General features: G+C 39.1%; 1 protein-coding gene across 2 annotated transcripts in view; it reads right to left on the bottom strand.

The window, feature by feature from the left end:
* SYTL5 (synaptotagmin like 5) overlaps window positions 1–19208 on the bottom strand; it is a 175727-nt gene that overhangs the window by 88693 nt on the left and 67826 nt on the right. For both annotated transcript variants that reach the window (XM_036745248.1, XM_036745249.1), the window contains exons 2-3: window positions 18450–18659; window positions 1523–1638 (exon numbers count right to left, since the gene is read on the bottom strand). In XM_036745248.1, coding sequence (XP_036601143.1) covers window positions 1523–1638; window positions 18450–18659 — 326 coding nt within the window. The remainder of the gene's footprint in view (window positions 1–1522; window positions 1639–18449; window positions 18660–19208) is intronic.

Below are 19208 nucleotides of genomic sequence, written 5' to 3'. Positions count from 1 at the left end.
TGTGAGCCGTGCTACCCAATACACTGAAAAAGGCAGAAAGATATGCACATTTTGGGACTCGCTTAGTGTGGTATTTTGTTTTGCAGGTCTATGTTTATTTGGTACAAGATTTTTTGTTTTTCTTTCTTTTTTCAACTGGGAGTGGGGAAGAGGTGAGAGAAAAAGGAAAACTAGAGAGAGATAAGACTGCCAAAAAAGAGAGAAAATCAAAAGAAAGAAAAGGTCATTGAGGCATATTTTTATTGCACAGAAGAGGAAAAAGGGGAACCTTAGAGAAGTGAGATACTTTTGAAAGTTATATACTGATTTTATATGTTTTTTTAACATCAAGCTGTATATAATAGAGATTAACAATTTCATGGACAATTTTCTATTCTGCTATGTACATGGAAATGTTAATTTTACTTGTTATTCGTTAAAGTAATTTTTTTTAAAAAAAGAAAAATTTTAAAAAGAAGAGAAAATGAACAAGGAGATACACCATTTGCCACTACTTTGTAGAGTGCTGGTCATCCTCTTGACTATAGGTTGCTTTCCATTGGGTAGGGCAGTTATTAAAGGGAAGAAGAAGTATATCAGTTTGATCTTTTCCTGCCCTCTATCTCTCCCCCAGGGGTTCTAGGATCCTTTGGATGCAGATTTTGGATCCATAAACCAGCCTTCCTGAAAGGGATCCTTGGCATTTTCCTGATGGGTTGTGGGGAAGGCTTTGTTAAGAGAAGTTATAATGACTGGCTGCCAAAATTAATCTTAACCTATCTCTAGTCTCTTTTTGGCACCATGCTAAATTACCCCCACTTCATTAGGAGACCTATTCCAGGAAAGCTCATTGGAATTCGTTCAGACCACTGAGCAGATTATCCCTACAAGGATAATCAATTCTCACGTGAGAAAATGAAGAAAAAAGGAATGAATATCATGTGGATAAATTTAAGGGGTGTGACCTATGTGCTACTACAAGTATTCTTTTTTATATAGGGAATATACTTTTTGGAAAAAAAGTTTAAATACTTTTTTTTTGATCAGCCAAATTACATTTTAAATGTTATGTAAAAGTAAAGGAAGAATTCTTTCTAAAGGAACTTGGTAGTAAATATTTCCATAACCAACGAATCCTTTCCTGGTAATAGTCCTCTACTATTCTGGCTTTCCTAAGTTCCAGGTTTTGTATTTTGACATTTCTCAAAGAAGGGAGCCCTTCAAGTCAAATATCAGAGAATATAGAGAACAAAAAGCGTTTCAGAAATTAAACCATGAAGATGACAAATGTCCTGTTTTGAAATCTTAGTATATCATACATTGAAACACACCAGACTTATTATATTGATACTTTCTTCCTTGCTATGAAATGAAAATTTAAGAAGGAAAACATTTGACACACTTCATACTTTCAGGCTTTAAGATCACCTAAGTGATTAAAGAAATTCAAATCTGTGCTCACTAACTGTAGAACAGAAAATTTAAGAAGCCCACTACTTTTATAATTAGTTTCTTGAAATTAATATTCAAAATGTTTAATTACCTGGACTCCTTCTTAGAATGGACTGTCTGACAACATCTGTTCCTAGAATGTTGGCTTGTTTGAAGCGCTTTGCCCGTTCTTCAAAAAACCATTCACCTGTTACGATCCTTAGGTGCCTATAAAGGAGGGGGAAAAAGTCTTTTGGAGAAGCAATAGAATGGGATGAAATCATTTGGCCAGATCTTTTTTTTAATTATATTTATTTACTTCATTACATATTTTATAATTATATGTACATCATTTATTAAAATTTTGAGTTCCAAATTCTTTCCTTTTCTTTCTCCTCCATTCCCCTCCTTCAGAAGGCAAACAAATTGATTTTAATTATACATGTGAGGTCATGCAAAAATGTATTTCCACCTTACTAGCTGGACTTTAAACTCTCAAATATGTAGCCAACTAACAAACACCATCTAGGATGGCCAAAACCTAATATGAGGTATACATAGATGCCAAAAAACTACTATCTGGAACTGGAATTTGGATTTTGGCAATTATCCAATAGAATATGATCTCCTTGTGAGTAGGAATTGTTTCTTTTCTTTTTTCTTTTTCTTTTTTTGGTGTCCTCTAGCATATGATAGATAATAAATGGTTATTGATTAATTTACATCAACCAAACATAAAGTTATTCTAAGCAAGAAGGAAAGCAGGGGTTCAATTCAAGCCAACAAAATATAAAATGAACTCTAAAGCTTCTGTGTCTCCCTTTGTACCTAAAATACATGTTCTAGGCCTCATCATTTTCATGAGCTCCCTTCTTGCAACACCAGGTACCTGGTGGACATTACCACCTGGATGACGAATAGGCATCTCAAACTTGACATATCCAAAATGTAACTCATTATGTTTTCCCCTAAATCTATACTTCTTCCTAATTACCCCATTTCCATCAAAAGTACTACCATCCTTCCAGTTACTCAGGTGTACAACCTTGGAGCAGTCCTAGATTCTTTATTTATCTTTATTTTCACTCACTCCCCCCACCCAATCACTTGCTAAGACTTTCTGCCTCTATAGCACCTTCCCCATCTTTCCTATTCTTTCTACCCCCCACCCAGGGTGCCCTAGATCACACCCTAATCGTCTCTCTCCTGGATGATCACAATAGCTTCCTAACTGGTCTTCTTGCTTCCAATCTCTCCCTTCTCTAATCAATTCTTGACATAGCTGCCAAATCAATATTTCCCAAATACTGGGTCACTTTACTGTTCAAGAAGCTTCAGCAGCTCCTTAAGATAAAAGACAAATACAAAACAATAAAATACAGAAAATACAAGCTCCCTAAGACAAAATACAAACCCCCATATTTAACAATAAAAGTGCTTGATTTGCTCCAATCATGCTTCAACCTATTTCTCTAATTTCTACTAATTTTATCATATTTTCTCCTTATATCTCCCACCTCTGTGCCTTTGTAGAGATGGTCTCCCACACCTGGAATGTTGTCCTTACTCATCTATGCTTTTTGGAATCCCTAGATTCATTCTCACTTCTCATCTACAGGGGCGGAGGTGGGGGCTGCTCTGATTCCCCTACCAATTATCTGTATTCTACCTGAAATTATTTTATATTTTCTTTTTCTTTTGGTATTTCTTATATCTTTGTCTATATACACCCCACCACCACCACTATCTAAGCTCCTTAAAGGTAGCGACTATTTTCATTTTTGCCTTTGAATTGCCCAAGTGCCTAGCACAGTGCATGGCATCCAATAGGTACTTAACAGATGCTTGTTGAATTGAAGTGAAATAGAATATAAAAACCGCAAATTGTGAATCTGAAAAGACAAGAAAAGCTCAATTGTTACAATTCTCCTAATAAATAGCCTACTTTTATGTATCACTCTGTAGTGTATATAGTGTAACTCAACATGTGAGTTACTGCAAATATTACTTCCTCCAATTAAAAAAAATATGGAAACTAAGGCCCAGAGAACTTGCCTGAATCACATGGCTAAGTTTCAAAGTCCCAGACCAATGCTGTTCTACGCAAGAAGTATCAAACTTGCAAAAATGCCAGTAGTCAGAACCAGATTAAAATGTAATTGGGAAATGTTTAATAAAATAAGTAAAAATACAATGTAACCTAGATAATGTGAACTTGTGGTTTTCTAAGTCAAGATGTGGCCTGCTAGGATCCATTTTTTTCTTTTCTTTAGTATTTTATTTTTATTTTCTCCCAATTACATGTAAAAACAATTTTTACATTCATTTTTAAAACTTGGAGTTCCAAATCCTCTCTGTTCCTCTCTTCTCACTAGCCCTCATTCAGAAGGCAAGCAGTTCGATATAGGCTACATGAGTGTAGTCAAGCAAAACATATCCATAATAAGTCATGTTGTGAAAGAAAACCTAGACAAAAAAAACAAACTCAAGAAAAATAAAGAAAACTTTTAAAAGTATGCTTCAATTTGTATTTAGGTACCATCAGTTCTTTCTCTGGGGATGGATAGCATCCTTCATCATAAGTCCCTCCTAGCTATCTTGGATCACTGTATTGCTGAGAATAGCTGAGTTATTCACAACGATCATCTTACCATATTGTTCTTACTTTGTACACAGTAAATTTCACTTTGTTTCAGCCCATGCAAGTCTTTCCAGGCTTTTCTGAGAACATCCTGCTCATCGTTTCTTATGGTACAATGGTATTCCATCATAATCACATACCACAACTTGTTTAGCCATTCCCCAATTGATGGGCATGCCCTCAGTTTCTAATTCTTTGCCCCCAGAAATGAGCTGCTATAGGTATTTTTGTACATTGGGATGCATTTTGACTTGAGTTTGGTACCACATCCTATTTGGGTTGGAGAGGACTCTTTCCCAATATCAGAATTCTCATGCAGTGAGTAACTAACTACAGAACCTCTCAGATCCAAGAATCCCAGGTCTAAGATGAGTAATGTGACAAATTAACATATACACATAGAAAGTCACATCCCAGAATATGCTGCTTCCTTCAGGGCTTTCCAGTTTCCCTTGTGGATGTATCTGCAAAACCCAAACAGAATTCTTGTTTGGAAGAACTAGGAGAAGGCAAAGACTGCTTGAGGGCTCGGACTTTCATGTCTGAACATAGGGGCATGGTGTCAACCATGGGGTAAAAGGGAAGAGGGATCAATATTCCTCCCACCAAAGCTACAGGGACAGCTAATGGAAAATAAGGAAGTTCTCCTGACTGCAGGAATTCCTGTTTCCAAGTGCTGTCTTGGATATAAGGTATGATGTTGATACCATCCAGTTTCCTATTATCCTGCTGCCTGTTTCTAAGAGACTCCATGATGCAGGTTCTAGGGAGCTGGGAGAAAGCACATGGACTGAATGTATCTGTGTTCTTTGCTTTCCCATCCCAAGGCTGGAGGACATAAGGAAGTTGCCCAATGAAGATTATTTCAGGGTGGGTGGTAGTTAAGCCCCATAGACTGCTGTCCCAACCTAACACCAGCCAAATACATCCCACACCTTGTGCACCTGCACTATTCATATCCATCTTGCAGTCTCCCAGTACCAGCTGGCATCAAGGTATTCTGCTACTTTACTGATCATTCAAGAAACCCAGGATTACAGACACTGGTACCTCACCTAACCCCACCCCAGATCCTGGCCTGGGTTCCAGGGAGTCCAAGGGAAGTAAGCACTTTGAGACTTGGCCTCTACTTAGTCAGTTATGATTCATTCTTGAAATGATGATTCCTTGAGCAAAAAATCCCATGTTGTAGGGATGTTAAGGCAACCTGGCCAGCTAAATAGGGGCTTGGGGTTGGTGGTGTTGGTAAGGACTTCATGAGTGCCAAGATTCTCTAGGCTTAACTCTTCTGTACCCAGGAATAAAGAGGCCCTGTCCCTCCCCTAGGCAACTGAAACCCTAAAATTTCACCACTATTGTTCAAAGAGGCTATTTATATTTTAGATGATTCTTAAAATTTTCTTTTCTTTTCCTCTCGCCCCATAACTCCATGGCAGGATGGGCAAAATGTACTTTTTGGAAATGCATGAAATTAGGATCTGTTCTGTGTCTTTTGTTACTGAAAATAAAAGAATAAAAACAAACCACTCTGGGTTGTCTTGTTCGGTAGGGTATGATAAGAGAATTTCTGGCTCAACTTTCTTACCACCATTTACTTAAGATGAACAGGTCACATAACTGGCTGAAGTCTGCTCTAGCTTTTACTGATTAGTTTCCTGTTTTACCTGATACTGCTGCCATCTGTTTTTGGTCTGCAAATCATTATTTTCCCTTCTTTGCTCACTGAAATTTCACTGTTCTCATTCTGCTTATGTAACTAAAACCTCTATAAGGTTGCTGAAACTGCTGTTCAAGGGTCACTGGTGTGTTTTTGTATACAGTGAGTCATGCTTTGAGCTTAATAAATTGGTTTTTTATCATATCTGTGTATCATTGATTATATAATTGGCAGTAGTGTCTATTGATAGATCCTCTGATTATTTGTGTCATAAGAACCTTAAGTTCTGTGATTATATGTTACTTAGGAGAACAGGTTAGGGCTGAAAACAAGGTTCTCCTGATAGAAATGAAGCGAAGATTCTTTTTTTACCTCATTCAAAGTCATTTGTTCCATAAAAAGAACATAGCATGTATGCTTTTAATCCAAAACGTTTAGGCCTTTATTTTTCTCACTGAGCTTCCTGAGAAGCACTGAGGAGCCTCATAAATACTGCAAATATTCTCTCCTGATAGCAACAGTTATGCCAAATTGTAATCTATCCAAACTAACAGCTTAGATGAATGTGAACATCACTTTATTTCTGAAAGTATGTATTCAGATATCAATTGTTTCTATTGCCTCATGTAGAATCAATTACATTGGCAACTCAGCTGCTAATAAAAATAGAAATGTTTTCAAGCTGAAGAGAATATGGGAATTAAGAACAGTAATAAGTCAAGCAGTTTATCAACCGGACAATATCATCACATAGAACAGAGAGTGCAACCTTCAAAAAGTGATGTCCCAAGATACCAATCCCCTTCCTTTTGGCACCCTAGAGGACATTCCAGAGGTGAGAGAATCAACTCCCTCTTAACTTTTTTGATGTTGTAGGGAATGATGCAAAAGGTGAATTTGGTCACCGTTATTTGAGGAACAAAGGAAAGAGGGAAGGAGTAAGCATTTATATTGTAGAGATGGGGCAACAATCAGCCTTGCTATGGAAAACTGGTCAAAGGACGAAATGCCTCTTGGAAGGTTGGGGTAGATGGAAAAGAAGTGGTAGCACTATAAATGCCAAGGAGGAAGGTGTGTATGAGCAGGAAGAGGAAATAGAAGGCAGCCAGAACAAAGAAAAGCTTCTTCGTATGTTCCCAATCCTGTGATACAAATATATGGTTTAGGACCTATTACATTTTGTGTGAAGGGCCCTTAATTGTGAGTTTGATTAAAATAGAGTTAAATTAAAATAATTTAATTCAATTAATTTAATTAGATTTAATTAAAATAATTGAATTAAATTATGATTATATTGTGCTCATTATTATTGCTGTTTAATATTTACTGAGTACTAGGAATACAGCAGACACAGATTCTCTTCCACATTACACGTGTGGGACCTCTTGAGCCCGATAGGCAAAGATGTGCAAAAGGTGCAAACCACTGGAAATCACTACGTCTAGATTGGCTACAGGAAAGAAAAAGAAGGCCAGTCTTTACCCAGAGAGGCAAGGACAATGACTAAACACTCATTTTCTGCATTTCATGCTTATGCCATCAGGAGACATTTACAATAGAATCCTTTCAGACCAAAAGCAACCCTGTTAGGCATATATGTGTAGGTAAGTATGTATGTGTGTGTATATATGTATATGTGTGTATACACACACACATATACGTATATATACGTATATATGTATATGTATATATACTACATATATACATGTATATGTATATATACATATATGTATGTGTATACATATATGTATATACACTACACATATACATGCATATGTATATATACATATATGTATGTGTATACATATATGTATATATACGTATGTATGTGTATATATACTACATATGTGTATATATACATATATATGTATACACACATATACATCTACATGTACTTGTATGTATGTATGTATTCTACTACACCAAGTGCCAGGTGGACCTCAACCAAAGGAAAGTGGCTAATTAAGTATGGATCAACGAAGAATTTTAAAATAAAAAAAAAAGAACTTTCTCTTTCCATATTATGGCTCTAAGTCATACAATCAAAGTATGAGCCCTTTTTAAAGATCCCTGAAACATACAAAAATCTCAAAAGATAAATAGATTAGTCAAGAAGATCTGAGTTCAAATCTGGCCTCAGGCACTTGACACACTTACTAGTTATGTGACCTTGGGCAAGTCACTTAACACCAATTGCCTTGCCTTACCCCCTTCAAAAAAAAGATGAATAGATTAATACATGAATGACAGAATAATAAATGAAAAAGAATTTATTAACCATTTATTATTTTCCAGGCAATGCACTAAGCACCGGGGATACAAATATAAAAGAAAGACAGCTCCTGCCCTCAAGAAGCTTATATTCTAATGGAGACAAAAAATAATTGGGAGTATCAGTCATGGAAGGGAGAGTCTGTATAGTTACAGGAATGAGATGTTGATCCATAGTCTGGTCCAATAATGTGTAGCTCCCAGAAATAATTGATAAAATTGTTTTGATTACTAAGGCCAGAGCAAGAGGTGGAAGGAAGGGAAGGGTATGCAACAGGGCAGATGGCAAGATGGTTGGGTGTTAACTCCATGTGATAGAAATGATCAGTTGGTCTCATGGCTTGGCTAGCTAGGGTGGGCTGGGTGATTTAGGGCCAACCTGGGTCCAGGGCAGGAGTTGCAGAGTTGAGAATGTTACCTAATCTAGGGACTGGGAACATTTTTCACAGGAGGCATTTTTCACTCTGGAGGCAATGGTGCAGGGGTAGAGAAGCAACGCATCAGGAATAGAGGGCTTACCACTTTAATGCCTTGTCTTTCTTTTGTAGTTGATTAGAAAAAGTTACCGAACAGTATCTAATATTGAAATTCCTAAGTGATAGCAAAGGGCCAGTCACTCCCCCCCTCTTCTCTCTACATCTGCTCCTTACATATGCAATGTCTTTCCTTTCTCAAATTCACTCTCCACTGAGAGAGCTCTTCAAAGCTCATCTCTACTAAGTCTTCCAATCAATCAATCGATAAAAATTTATTAAGTGTCTACTATGTGTCATGAACTGTGCTAAGCACTGGGGATATAAAGAAGGCAAATGACAATCCCTGCCCTCAAGGAGCTCACAATCTAATGGGGGAGACAGTACACAAACAAACATATAAAAACAAACAATATGTAGGACAAATAGGAGATTATTAACTTACATTTAAAACTTAAATATAAAAAGAAGGAAGGCACTGGAACTAAGAGGCGCTAAGAAAAGCTTCTTGTTAAAGATATTATTTTAGCTGAGACTTAAGGGAAGCCAAAGAAGTAGGCAGAGTTCAAGAGGGAGAGTGTTCTAGACATGGAGGACACTAAGAGAAAATGACCAGAGCTGAGTGATAGAGTGGAATAGTCAGGGAGCCAGTGTCATTGGACTGAAGAGTATGGAGTGTGGAGTGAGGTATGAGAACCCTGGAAATAAAACTAGGAGGGGGAACATTAAACAGAGGATTTAGAATTTGATCCTGGAGGAAATAGGGAGTCGTTGAAGTTTATTATGTAGTGGGAGTAGCATGGTCATACCTGTGCTTTAGGAAAATCGCTTTGCTGACTGGAGGATGGATTGGAGTGGGGAGAGGCAGGAAGTGGAGAGTGTGGCAGGAAGACCCACCAGAAGGCTATGATAATAGTCTAGGTACCAGAGTGGTGGCCACGTAGGAGGAGAAAGAAGGAGCACATTTGAGAAATACTGCAAAGGTGACAACGACAGCTCTTGGCAACGGATTGGATATGGGGTGAGAGACAGTGAGGAGTCAAGGATGATACCTAGGCTGGCAGTCTGAGGGACTGGAAGGATGGTGTTGCTGTCCACAGTAATAGGAAGTTAGGAAGGGGGTGGGGGGGAATTCTGGAGGAAATATAATGAGGTCCGCTTTGAGCATGTTGAGTTTAAGATGTCTACTGGACATCAGCTTTTAGACGTCTGAAAGGCAGCTAGAGATGCAAGATTAGAGGTCAGCAGAAAGGATAGGTGTTATGATGATTAGCATGGGATTTTTTGTTTTCTCTTTTGGAATGCTTAGCTAATCAAGTACATTTGGTGAGTCTTGCCTTTCAAATATAATGGCAAGCAAAGTGGACTTTTTGTTGTCTTTCATTTCTTTGATTGAATCAAGAGTCTTTGACCTGCTTAAGACATGAGAAAGCCTAGTTCACATAGGTTTGAGTCCCATGGTTGTGATACCCTCTGACCCTGAGATGTGTATCTAAGATCTGAGGTTGGCATTTTGTTTTGAGGCTCTCACTTCCTGAAAGAGTGTCATGTGATTTGATCAGACAAGACTCTGGGTAGCTGCTGGAGCCCCCCGGCTTTGAAAACTCAGATGTTGGTGCCTCTCTCTCTGGTAACTATGTAATTCTTTGGTCAGATAGATAGAGGCCTGTCAATCTCTCTGTGTTATTTGCTCTGTTTATATAATGTATGCTTGTAATTTCTGTTTGTATATGCTCTGAAGTTCAAGGTGCTGACTTTTCCCCCTGAACTAAGTGAATGATATATGTATGTTTAATTAAACTGAGATTATAAATCCCTTAAAGTTGCTCTCCTTAGAAGAGCAGATGAAAGGACCTGTGCTAGCAGCCCTCCTGTGTGCTGGTGTTGTGGGCCTTGCATAGCCACAGAAGCGGCAAGCAACATTGTTGTTACATTAAGGCAGGATAGATAAATTTGAGAATCATGAGCATACACATGGCAATTAAATCTATAGGAGCTGAGAAGATCCCCAAGTGAAGTAGTATAGATGCGGAAGAGAAGAGAACCAGGACAGAACTTTCAGGGACACCTGTAGTTAGAGGGCATGATCTGGATGAGGATCTAGAAAAGGAGCAGTTAGATACATGGAAGGAGAACCAGGAAAGAGTGGTGTGTCCAATATCTAGAGAGAACTGATTATCAAGGAAGAGAGGGTGATGACCAACACTGTCCAAGTTTGCAGTGGTCAAAGAGAATGAGGATTGAGAAACGGCCATCAGATTTGGCAATTAAGAGATCATTGGTATCTTTGGAGAGAGCAGTTTCAGTGCAATGTTACCGTCAGAAGCCAGACTTTAAGGTTAGGAAAACAATGAGGGAAACATAGAAGCACCTATGGTAGGTGGCCTTTTCAAGGAGTTTTGCTAGTAATGCCAGAAGCAATATAGGATGAGAGTTGGTGGGGATAGAAGGATCAAAGTAGAATTTTTTTCAGGATGGAGGAGACACAGACATGTTTGTAGGCAGGAGGGAAGGAGCCAGTAGAAAGGGAGAGATTGAAAATGATAAAGTAGGGATGACAGAAGGGGTGATATCTTGGAGGAGACTGAGTGGATTGGGATCACTTGAGCAGGTGGAGGAATAAGGCTACATCATCATGTGAGATGGATGACAGAAGAGATAGTAGCAGAAGGTATCTGAGTAATAAGTGATGAAGAAATGAGGAAAATAAGAAGCTTATGGTGAACGGCCTCAATTATTTTCTGTAAAATATGAGGCAAGATTCTCAGTTTGGGGGTGGGTAGGAAGGGAGAACCATGAGAGGCTTGAGGAGGGATGATTAACTAAGTTGAGAGCCTCATATAAATTTTCCAACATTCTCCTCACATAAATTCCAACTGGCAATATATATGTATATGTGTATATATATATATATATATATATATATATATATATATATATATATATGTGTGTGTGTGTGTGTACATATATATATATATATATATATAAACTTTCCAATAATATATTTGCTTATGATTTTCCATTTTTATTTATCTTTTGTATTTTTCTGGGTTGAGTCACATGACAGGATCATTAGAGCTGGGCAATAAAAATGCCACAGCTCTCACTTCAATAGAAGAAACTATGTGCCTTTTGGTGGGTAAAGTCCTGGGCAATTCATGTGAGGAGATCATTACCAACATGAAAGCTATCACTACCTATTAATTGACAGGGCCTGTGAGGCAACACCAATATGAATTTGTTATTCATTACAGTTTTATTTGTTTGTATCTCACACCTCCATTAGGATGTCAACTTTATAAGGGCAGGGACTATGTCATATCTAAATTTTATATACCTCTTCCAGCACCTAGCATTTACCTTTGAACATTGAAGGCACTTAAGAAATGTTGCTTAAATAAAAGAGTAAATAGCCGTTTCAGCATTTGGCCACAGGGCCAATGTGGAGGTGAGCATCCTGGCTGCTTTAGCGACTGACAGCAATAGCCTCAGTTGAAATCACCATGGCAATTTGCATCTATTATTAAGATACCATTGGGAATGAACCAATGGGATTTTTCAAAGTCTTTTCATTCTATGCCTCTTGACAGTCAATGTGACTTCTGTCTCATTGTCCTGGGACGTGATTCATAGGGTGCCGAGCACTGTGGACACTTGGATCCTACCAAAGAGGGAAAGGAAAGGGGAAGTATATTCCTGATGTATTCCATTTTGGGGGTCTCTGCAAACTGGGCTCCCCTACTCTTTTCCTGAATGCTTTGTTCTTGCCCTCATGCTGTCAAGTCTTTGTTTATGGAGCTGAATGAGGAACAGGGGAGAAATCAGGAGATCCTAAGATGATGGTACCCAAGATCCATCTTCAATAGCATCTGTGCTGTGAAAATGTCATTACCAGGCTTCATCTCCTGTTCTAATAGAAACACTGCCCAAAATTGCATTGTAACTACATGGAGGATGAGTCATTTTCTGACTCATCTCAAGCCCTCATCAGTCAGGGTTAGACTTGCAATTTTATGTTCTATTCAATGTGGCTACAGCTCAGTAGCCCCTTGGTGTTCTCTTAAAACAAGCACGCAGGATTGCTGGCTTCTATAGCATCATCCATTTATAGAATTTTAGAGTTAGAAGGTAAAGATGAGGAAACTAAGGCTCCTCACTTATTTGTCAAGGTCACACAATTAGTGGTAAAACCAAAACAATTCCTTTCAACACCTAGCAGATTCACTCTCTCAAACTGCCATTTGGCTGTCTCAAACAGGGATTTTTCTTCCAGAAAGTCATGTATTTATTAGTAACTAAGAAAACCTACTGGAATATTTTTTAAGGTCAAGTACTATGTGCCAGTTTGCATCCTTACATCCCCAGTGTCTAGCATAGGGCTTTATATATAAATGTTTGTTGAATTAAACGGAACCAAGCATTTCCAATCCACTAGAGATGGCTTACGGTACTGCAGTGAGGAGGCACTTAAAAAGAAAATGCATTAGAAGTGAGTACTTCACTTTTCTGAAAAATAAGAGATTTGATTTTTCAAATCAGACTAGTACTTTGGGTACCCAAGAAAATGAAAGAAACCCCATTTTGTTTGTAGTTCCTCTATCTTGCCCTTAACACTGTTGGTATTGAAGCTCCCAACCTATCTGTGAAAATTCCTTTCTGCTGAAACAGTGAGGACAGTCCCATCTATTAGGGCAGGGTTACAAGAGTTAGCTAACCTGAAGGAGAGCATTTTCTGTTACTAGCCCCCAGAAACAGCCCTTTCCAATCATAGTATGCCACCTCCCCCATTCCTACCCTGTGTGCCCCTCCAGCCACAGCCTTGTCCAATCCTAAGGTGCCCCATACCCAATTTACCTCCTTCCTAAATTGGAACCCATATAAGCTTTGTCTTTTTGTTCCTTTGGGGAGTCTTTACTGGTACAGGTGGGGCTCCCTTGCTGGCGAGCTCAATAAATATTAGTTTCTAAATTTATGGTATTGGGTTTGGGCTATCGTTTTGATTTGGGGGCTTTGGTTCTGGTTCTGGTTTGTGGCAGCACCAACAATTTTACTCACAGTAAAGTCATCCAAACACTCTCCCATAGCTAGTATTCAAGGAGACACTTCGTAAACCTAATACAAAACTAAAATCTACATTTTAGCTTTCACTAAAATAAAGCAATTTCACAAGTACATGATGCGAGAAGTATGGGTAGGCCAGTGATGGGGAACCTGCAGACGCCAGGCCACACGTGGCCATCTAGGTCCTTGGGTGCACCTTTGGAATGAGTCCAAGTTTTACAGAATAAATCCTTGTATGGAGAAGATATGCTTTGTGAAGTTTGGATTCAGTCAAAAGGCCACACTTGAGGATCTAGAGGGCCACATGTGGCCTGGAGGCAGCAGGTTCTCACCCCTGGGCTAGATAGTTCATCTTCAAAAAGATGGGGGTGGGGGTTAATTGTGAACTCAATATGAGTCAGTACTATGATATAGCAGCCCATGGAGCTAGTGCAATCTGAGGCACAATGTTCCAGAATAAGGTGGTAGTAATTGTATTGTTTTCTGGTCTTATGAGACCATATATGAAGTTTTAGATATCATGAGCTATAGATACAATAATTTAGCCAGGACGTTAATCAACTGGAGTGATTCCAGAATGAGGTCAGCCAGGATGGTGCCCCATGAAAACCAGCTGAAGACCGAGGCATTTTTAGTCTGGAGCACAGAAGACAAAGGAAACAACATTGTCTTCGAGTATTTGAAGGATGGTTATTCTAACTAGGGATTCGATTAACTGGGGAAGAATAATGAGTGGGAGTTAAAATAAAAAGATAAATTTAAACTTGATGTCATCCTAACAATTAGAGCTATTCAGGGGGGAAAATGTCGGAGTCCCAGGCATCAGCTGATTCCCCCTCGGGGACATTCTCTTGGAAAAGTTGAACGACCACTTGCTAGCTGGGTTATGGTGTTGATTCTTCTTTAGTGGCTTGTTGGACTGCTTGGCTTCTGACATCTCCTTTTGACTGTTATGTCTGGTATTCTGGGAATATTAATCTGATTCTTTTTTTGGTTTCAGGGTTTTTTGGAGACTAGTTCTCCCTGTGTCACATTGCCTGGAAACTCACTGACCACTCAACAAGCCCAGTCCCTCAGTTGATTGTCATAAAAGCTTTGGCCTGCTCTTTTTCCTGTATGAGTCAGTTTGCCCTTCTTATAAAACCTGGTGTGCTCCCCTCCCCATCCCAGGGGCTCGACATTGGTGAAGGACTTAGCATGGCCGGCTGACTGACTTAGGCCAGGACAGCTCAGAACCCTCAGCAAAGCAATCTATCAGCCTCCACCTCTCTGTAGTGGGGACTATAGGACTGTAGCACCATGCCCAGCTGGAGGGTTGATTTGAACAGAATCACGCGCCTGACGGTCAGTATATAAGTGTAGTATATTATTTCTCCACAAACAACAGTCAAAGTGAAAGTCGCAGCAGCGACTCCTCACTCTCTAAATTCCAACATTCCTTCTAGCTGCATTTGGCTGTGCCGTGCAAACAGTCACAGGTTATGATTAGTGACAATTTATTCTTTTACACTTCTGATAGCCAGCTGCCTCATCTCAATGTTTTTCTGGGTTTCTTGGAAAACCATTCTGTTCAGAGGACAAATGGACCTGACAGAGTTCAGCCTGTGACAGATTCTCTCACAAGAATTGCCTTGGTTGGAGAAAGCTGCCTCTGTTGTAGGTTAGGCATTCACTGGACTGACTGATTTTGAGTGCTACATCCACTTCTTGGAGGGTGGAAGAAACAGGTTATGCTACTCTCTTGGCCCTTTTTGCTTTTCTCCATTAAGTTCTATCCTGTTCTACATTTATTTGTGTCTGCCATTCATCTGCCTTTTAGGCTACAAATGGTTTGGTATCCAGAACTCTGTCATATGACTATATATCTTTTCTGGCTATCTCCTCAGCCAGCCAGCATACAGGCCATCTTCCTCATCTCCTTTCCCTCCTCCCTCCCCTGTCAAAAAAATCTTGGAATCTGCCCTAAGGTGAACTTTTAACTTGTCCAGACCAGGCCTCCTTACTACTTCATTTCCAAAATAATATTTGTAAAGGATTTTGCAAACCTTAAAGCTTATATAAATGCTAGGTATTATTACTGTTAATATCTTTAGACTATACTGGCTACCAGGTACCACTTCTTCCTCCTTTTTAAATTTTCCTTTCTGTGTTGTCTTCTCCTATTGAAAAAAGAAAACTCCTTGAGATCAAGGCCTATCTAGCTGCCATTATCTATCTATCTATCTATCTATCTATCTATCTATCTATCTATCTGTCTGTCTCTCTATCTATGTATCCATCCATTCATCCATCTATCTATCTATGGGGGATGGAAAGGCAATTGGGGTTAAATAACTTGCCCAGAGTCACATAACTAAGTATCTGAGGCTGGATTTGAACTCAGGTCCTTCTAATTCCAAGGCTAGTGCTTTTTCCACTGCCTCATCTAGCTTCCCTACTGCCATTATTTATTGTTATCATCATCATCATCATCATCATCATCGTCATCATCATCATTATTTTCACATCACGCTGGCAGGCACATACTACTACCACCACCTCTTCCAATCCCCTTTATGTGTTTTCTTCATCCTTTTGAATATAAGCTCCTTGAGGTCAGGGTAAATCTTAAGGCACTCTATTAATATGTCTACACTGAACCACTTCTGAACTTCCTCAACTTGCTTGCTTCTATTTGCACTCTGTACAAAGTAAATGCTTAATAAATACTTTGTCTCTCTCTGCACTCAGTACTGTGTGGCATATACAGAGTAGGCACTGGGAAATGTTTGTGAATTCTTGTTAAATATTTTAACTCTTGTAAACAGGAGAGGATGGTGACCTGAAGGAGTAATTCTCAAGAGCCAGAGAGAAATACTGTAGGAACACATCCCTAAATTTTTAATATAAAACAACAGGCAGAGCCATAAAGCTAAACGCTGCTCTGACTGTCCAGGCGGCTGAGAGTTGGATGCTGCCGGGGTGAGCAATGAGCGACGTGACAGGAGAAGCTATACAGGGCAGGGCCGGGATCACATGGCCATGAAACGCGTGATGGTGGCAACCTCAGATAACTTTTTGTTGGGGGCATAAGACTGGATATGGAGAAAAATGTGAGAGAAAGAGAAGGGGAAAAAAAAGGTAAATGGGATGGAACTTGGAAAGGAGAGTAAGTTCCCCATTTCTGGAAATGTTTGTGCAAAGACTCAAAGATGTGAAAGATGTCAGGGATGTGAGAGGGAGCATTCACAAACAGAAGCTGGCCCAGGTAGCCTCTGAGTTACTTCCAAGATTGGAATTTTATGGTCCTGTGAAAAGGGGAAAGGTAGTAGAGGGATAAAGTAAAAAAACCAAAACCAAAACCGTAAACTTTGCAACTTAAAGGGAAAGACCAGTTAGCAAAATCTTCCTTTTCTTATCAGGAAGATTTCCATTAAGTTGTCAACCTACATTTCTTCATCTACAGACACTGAGGAGGACAAACCTTTCAGAACGTTCTAATAGAAAAAGCGCTGATCTGAGAAACAGACCTGTCCACCATAAGTCCAGGGGAAAGTTATTTATCTTCTCTGTTTCAGTTTCTGTCACCTACAAAATGGTTTAAAGACTGATTGCCTTTCTAGACATAATAGGGAAGTCATGAGAATAAAATGAGATCTGCTTTGTAGGTGTCCTGTATATAGATATATATGTACATATTATATATATATATGTATATATATAAAACATTATATATTTTGTGTATATGCACATACACATATACATATATGTGTACGTGCATATACATATGTATATATACACAATGTGTATATACACAAACATAGGACTTGGCTCACCCATTAGAATGTAAGATCATGGAGGACAGAGATTTTTTTTTTCTCTTTGTATCCCCAAACATTGGCTGATGCTGGATAAGAAGAATAAAAAGAGATCGATGTTGGAAAGAAGGTTATGGAACATGGCAGATTGTGCAAACCAAACCAACATATCCAAACAAAGGAATAATGGCTTTAAAGAAAGGCATCAGCATCTCTGAAGAAGTCCTCAAGAGATGCTCATTGCTTCTGGTAAGTCTTAAAGCACCATATTAATAAATACGTCTACCCTTGACCATTTTATAACTTCATCAACTTGCCCTGAGTTCAGTGTAGATGTGTAGGTGATTCTTAGATTGTTACATCTGGTGCCAGTCTCTTCCCTGAGCTCCAGTCCAGAATCACCAACTGGCCCCTGGACATTTTGAATCTGATTTCCTGTAGGCGTCTCAAATTCAGTGTGTCCGATACAGAGCTCCTTATCCTTTCCCTAATATCCACCCCTCTTATGAACCTCCCTATTACTGCTGGGGACACCACACAAACTTCTAGTAGCCCAGGTTTGGGATCTCGATATCATCTTTAATGCCTTACCCTCGCATAATCAATCAGTTGTCAAATCTTCTCATTTCTATCTTTACAGCTCTTGCATATGCCCCTTCTAGAGGCATATAGGAGGTGGGATAAAACACTTGGCCTAGAGTTATAAAGACCTGAGTTCAAATCCAACCTTAGAATACTAGCTGTGCAATCCTAGTCAAGTCATTTAACCTCTGCCTCAGTTTTTCTTAAATGTAAAATGGGACCATAATAGCACCTATCTTAAAGGTTTGTGGTGAGGATGGAATGAGATTATATATGTAAAGCACTTAGCAGGAACAGACTATTGGGGTCATGCTCTCACCAACACTGGTTAGGTCTGTTGTTTTCATGACAGTGACTCCAAAGCTCTTTTTTGTGTGTTTGAGTACACCCACACATATATACATCATGGATACACCAAATCTGAAGGGCAGAATGATTATTTCTTCTTTCATTCTTAATCCTCTTATTTAAATCATTCCTTCAATTCTCTTCCTCACTTCCATGACTTAAAGAGTTAAAACTTCTGACTCCCAGACAAAGGTACATGTAGGACTTACGCAATCTTGGCACAGACTGTGCATTTCCAATTGCCATCAATGCCCACAATCCGACACTCACTGCAAACTCGGAGCATACATGCTTGGCATAGGTTCCCCCGGTCAAAAATCAAGCCCAGATTTTTCTGACATCGAACACAGATCCTGCTGCCATCTTGCTGCCTCTTCCCACCTTTCCGTTTTGCTTCTAAAAGCTCATTTTTCAACTTCCTAGAAGGAGAAAGAAGAATTTTTCATCAAAGTTAGCCTGACTTAATAAAAATCTTCATTCATTACTTTTAAGAAAACAAACATCAAGGAAAAGGACCACAATTCAATGGGCTCAGCACTGCTAAGAAAATCCACTTGCCCAATTTGATTCAACAAGCTCTCAATACCAACTGTTAACTGAGCATTACTTTAAGCTTCCATCGAGTTCGATCATTTAACAAAGGGGAAAACTGAGGGTCAGAGAGATTCAGGGATTTGTCTGAAGTCACAAAGGTGGCACAGCCAGGATTTAAGCTTAGAGTCTATGACTCTAAGTCCAGTGTTCTCTCCACTGTACCACAATTACTCTGGGGAAAACAAACAAACAAATAAAAACTAAGGATCAGAGTGACTTACCCTGGGTCATAGAGTTAGAGATATCATTGGCAGGATTTGAACCCAGGTCTTCCTGAGAAGTTCCAGTAGAGTCAGATTCAAATAGAAATAGATCCCTTCCAGCCCCATATGGACTCAGAAAACCACAAATTAACATGAGCTATGTTGTATTGT

Source organism: Trichosurus vulpecula, chromosome 2 (genome assembly GCF_011100635.1).
Source record: "Trichosurus vulpecula isolate mTriVul1 chromosome 2, mTriVul1.pri, whole genome shotgun sequence".
NCBI lineage: Eukaryota > Metazoa > Chordata > Mammalia > Diprotodontia > Phalangeridae > Trichosurus > Trichosurus vulpecula.
The sequence above is the reverse complement of the archived record's forward strand: the minus strand, read 5'-3'. Positions and strand labels throughout refer to the sequence as shown.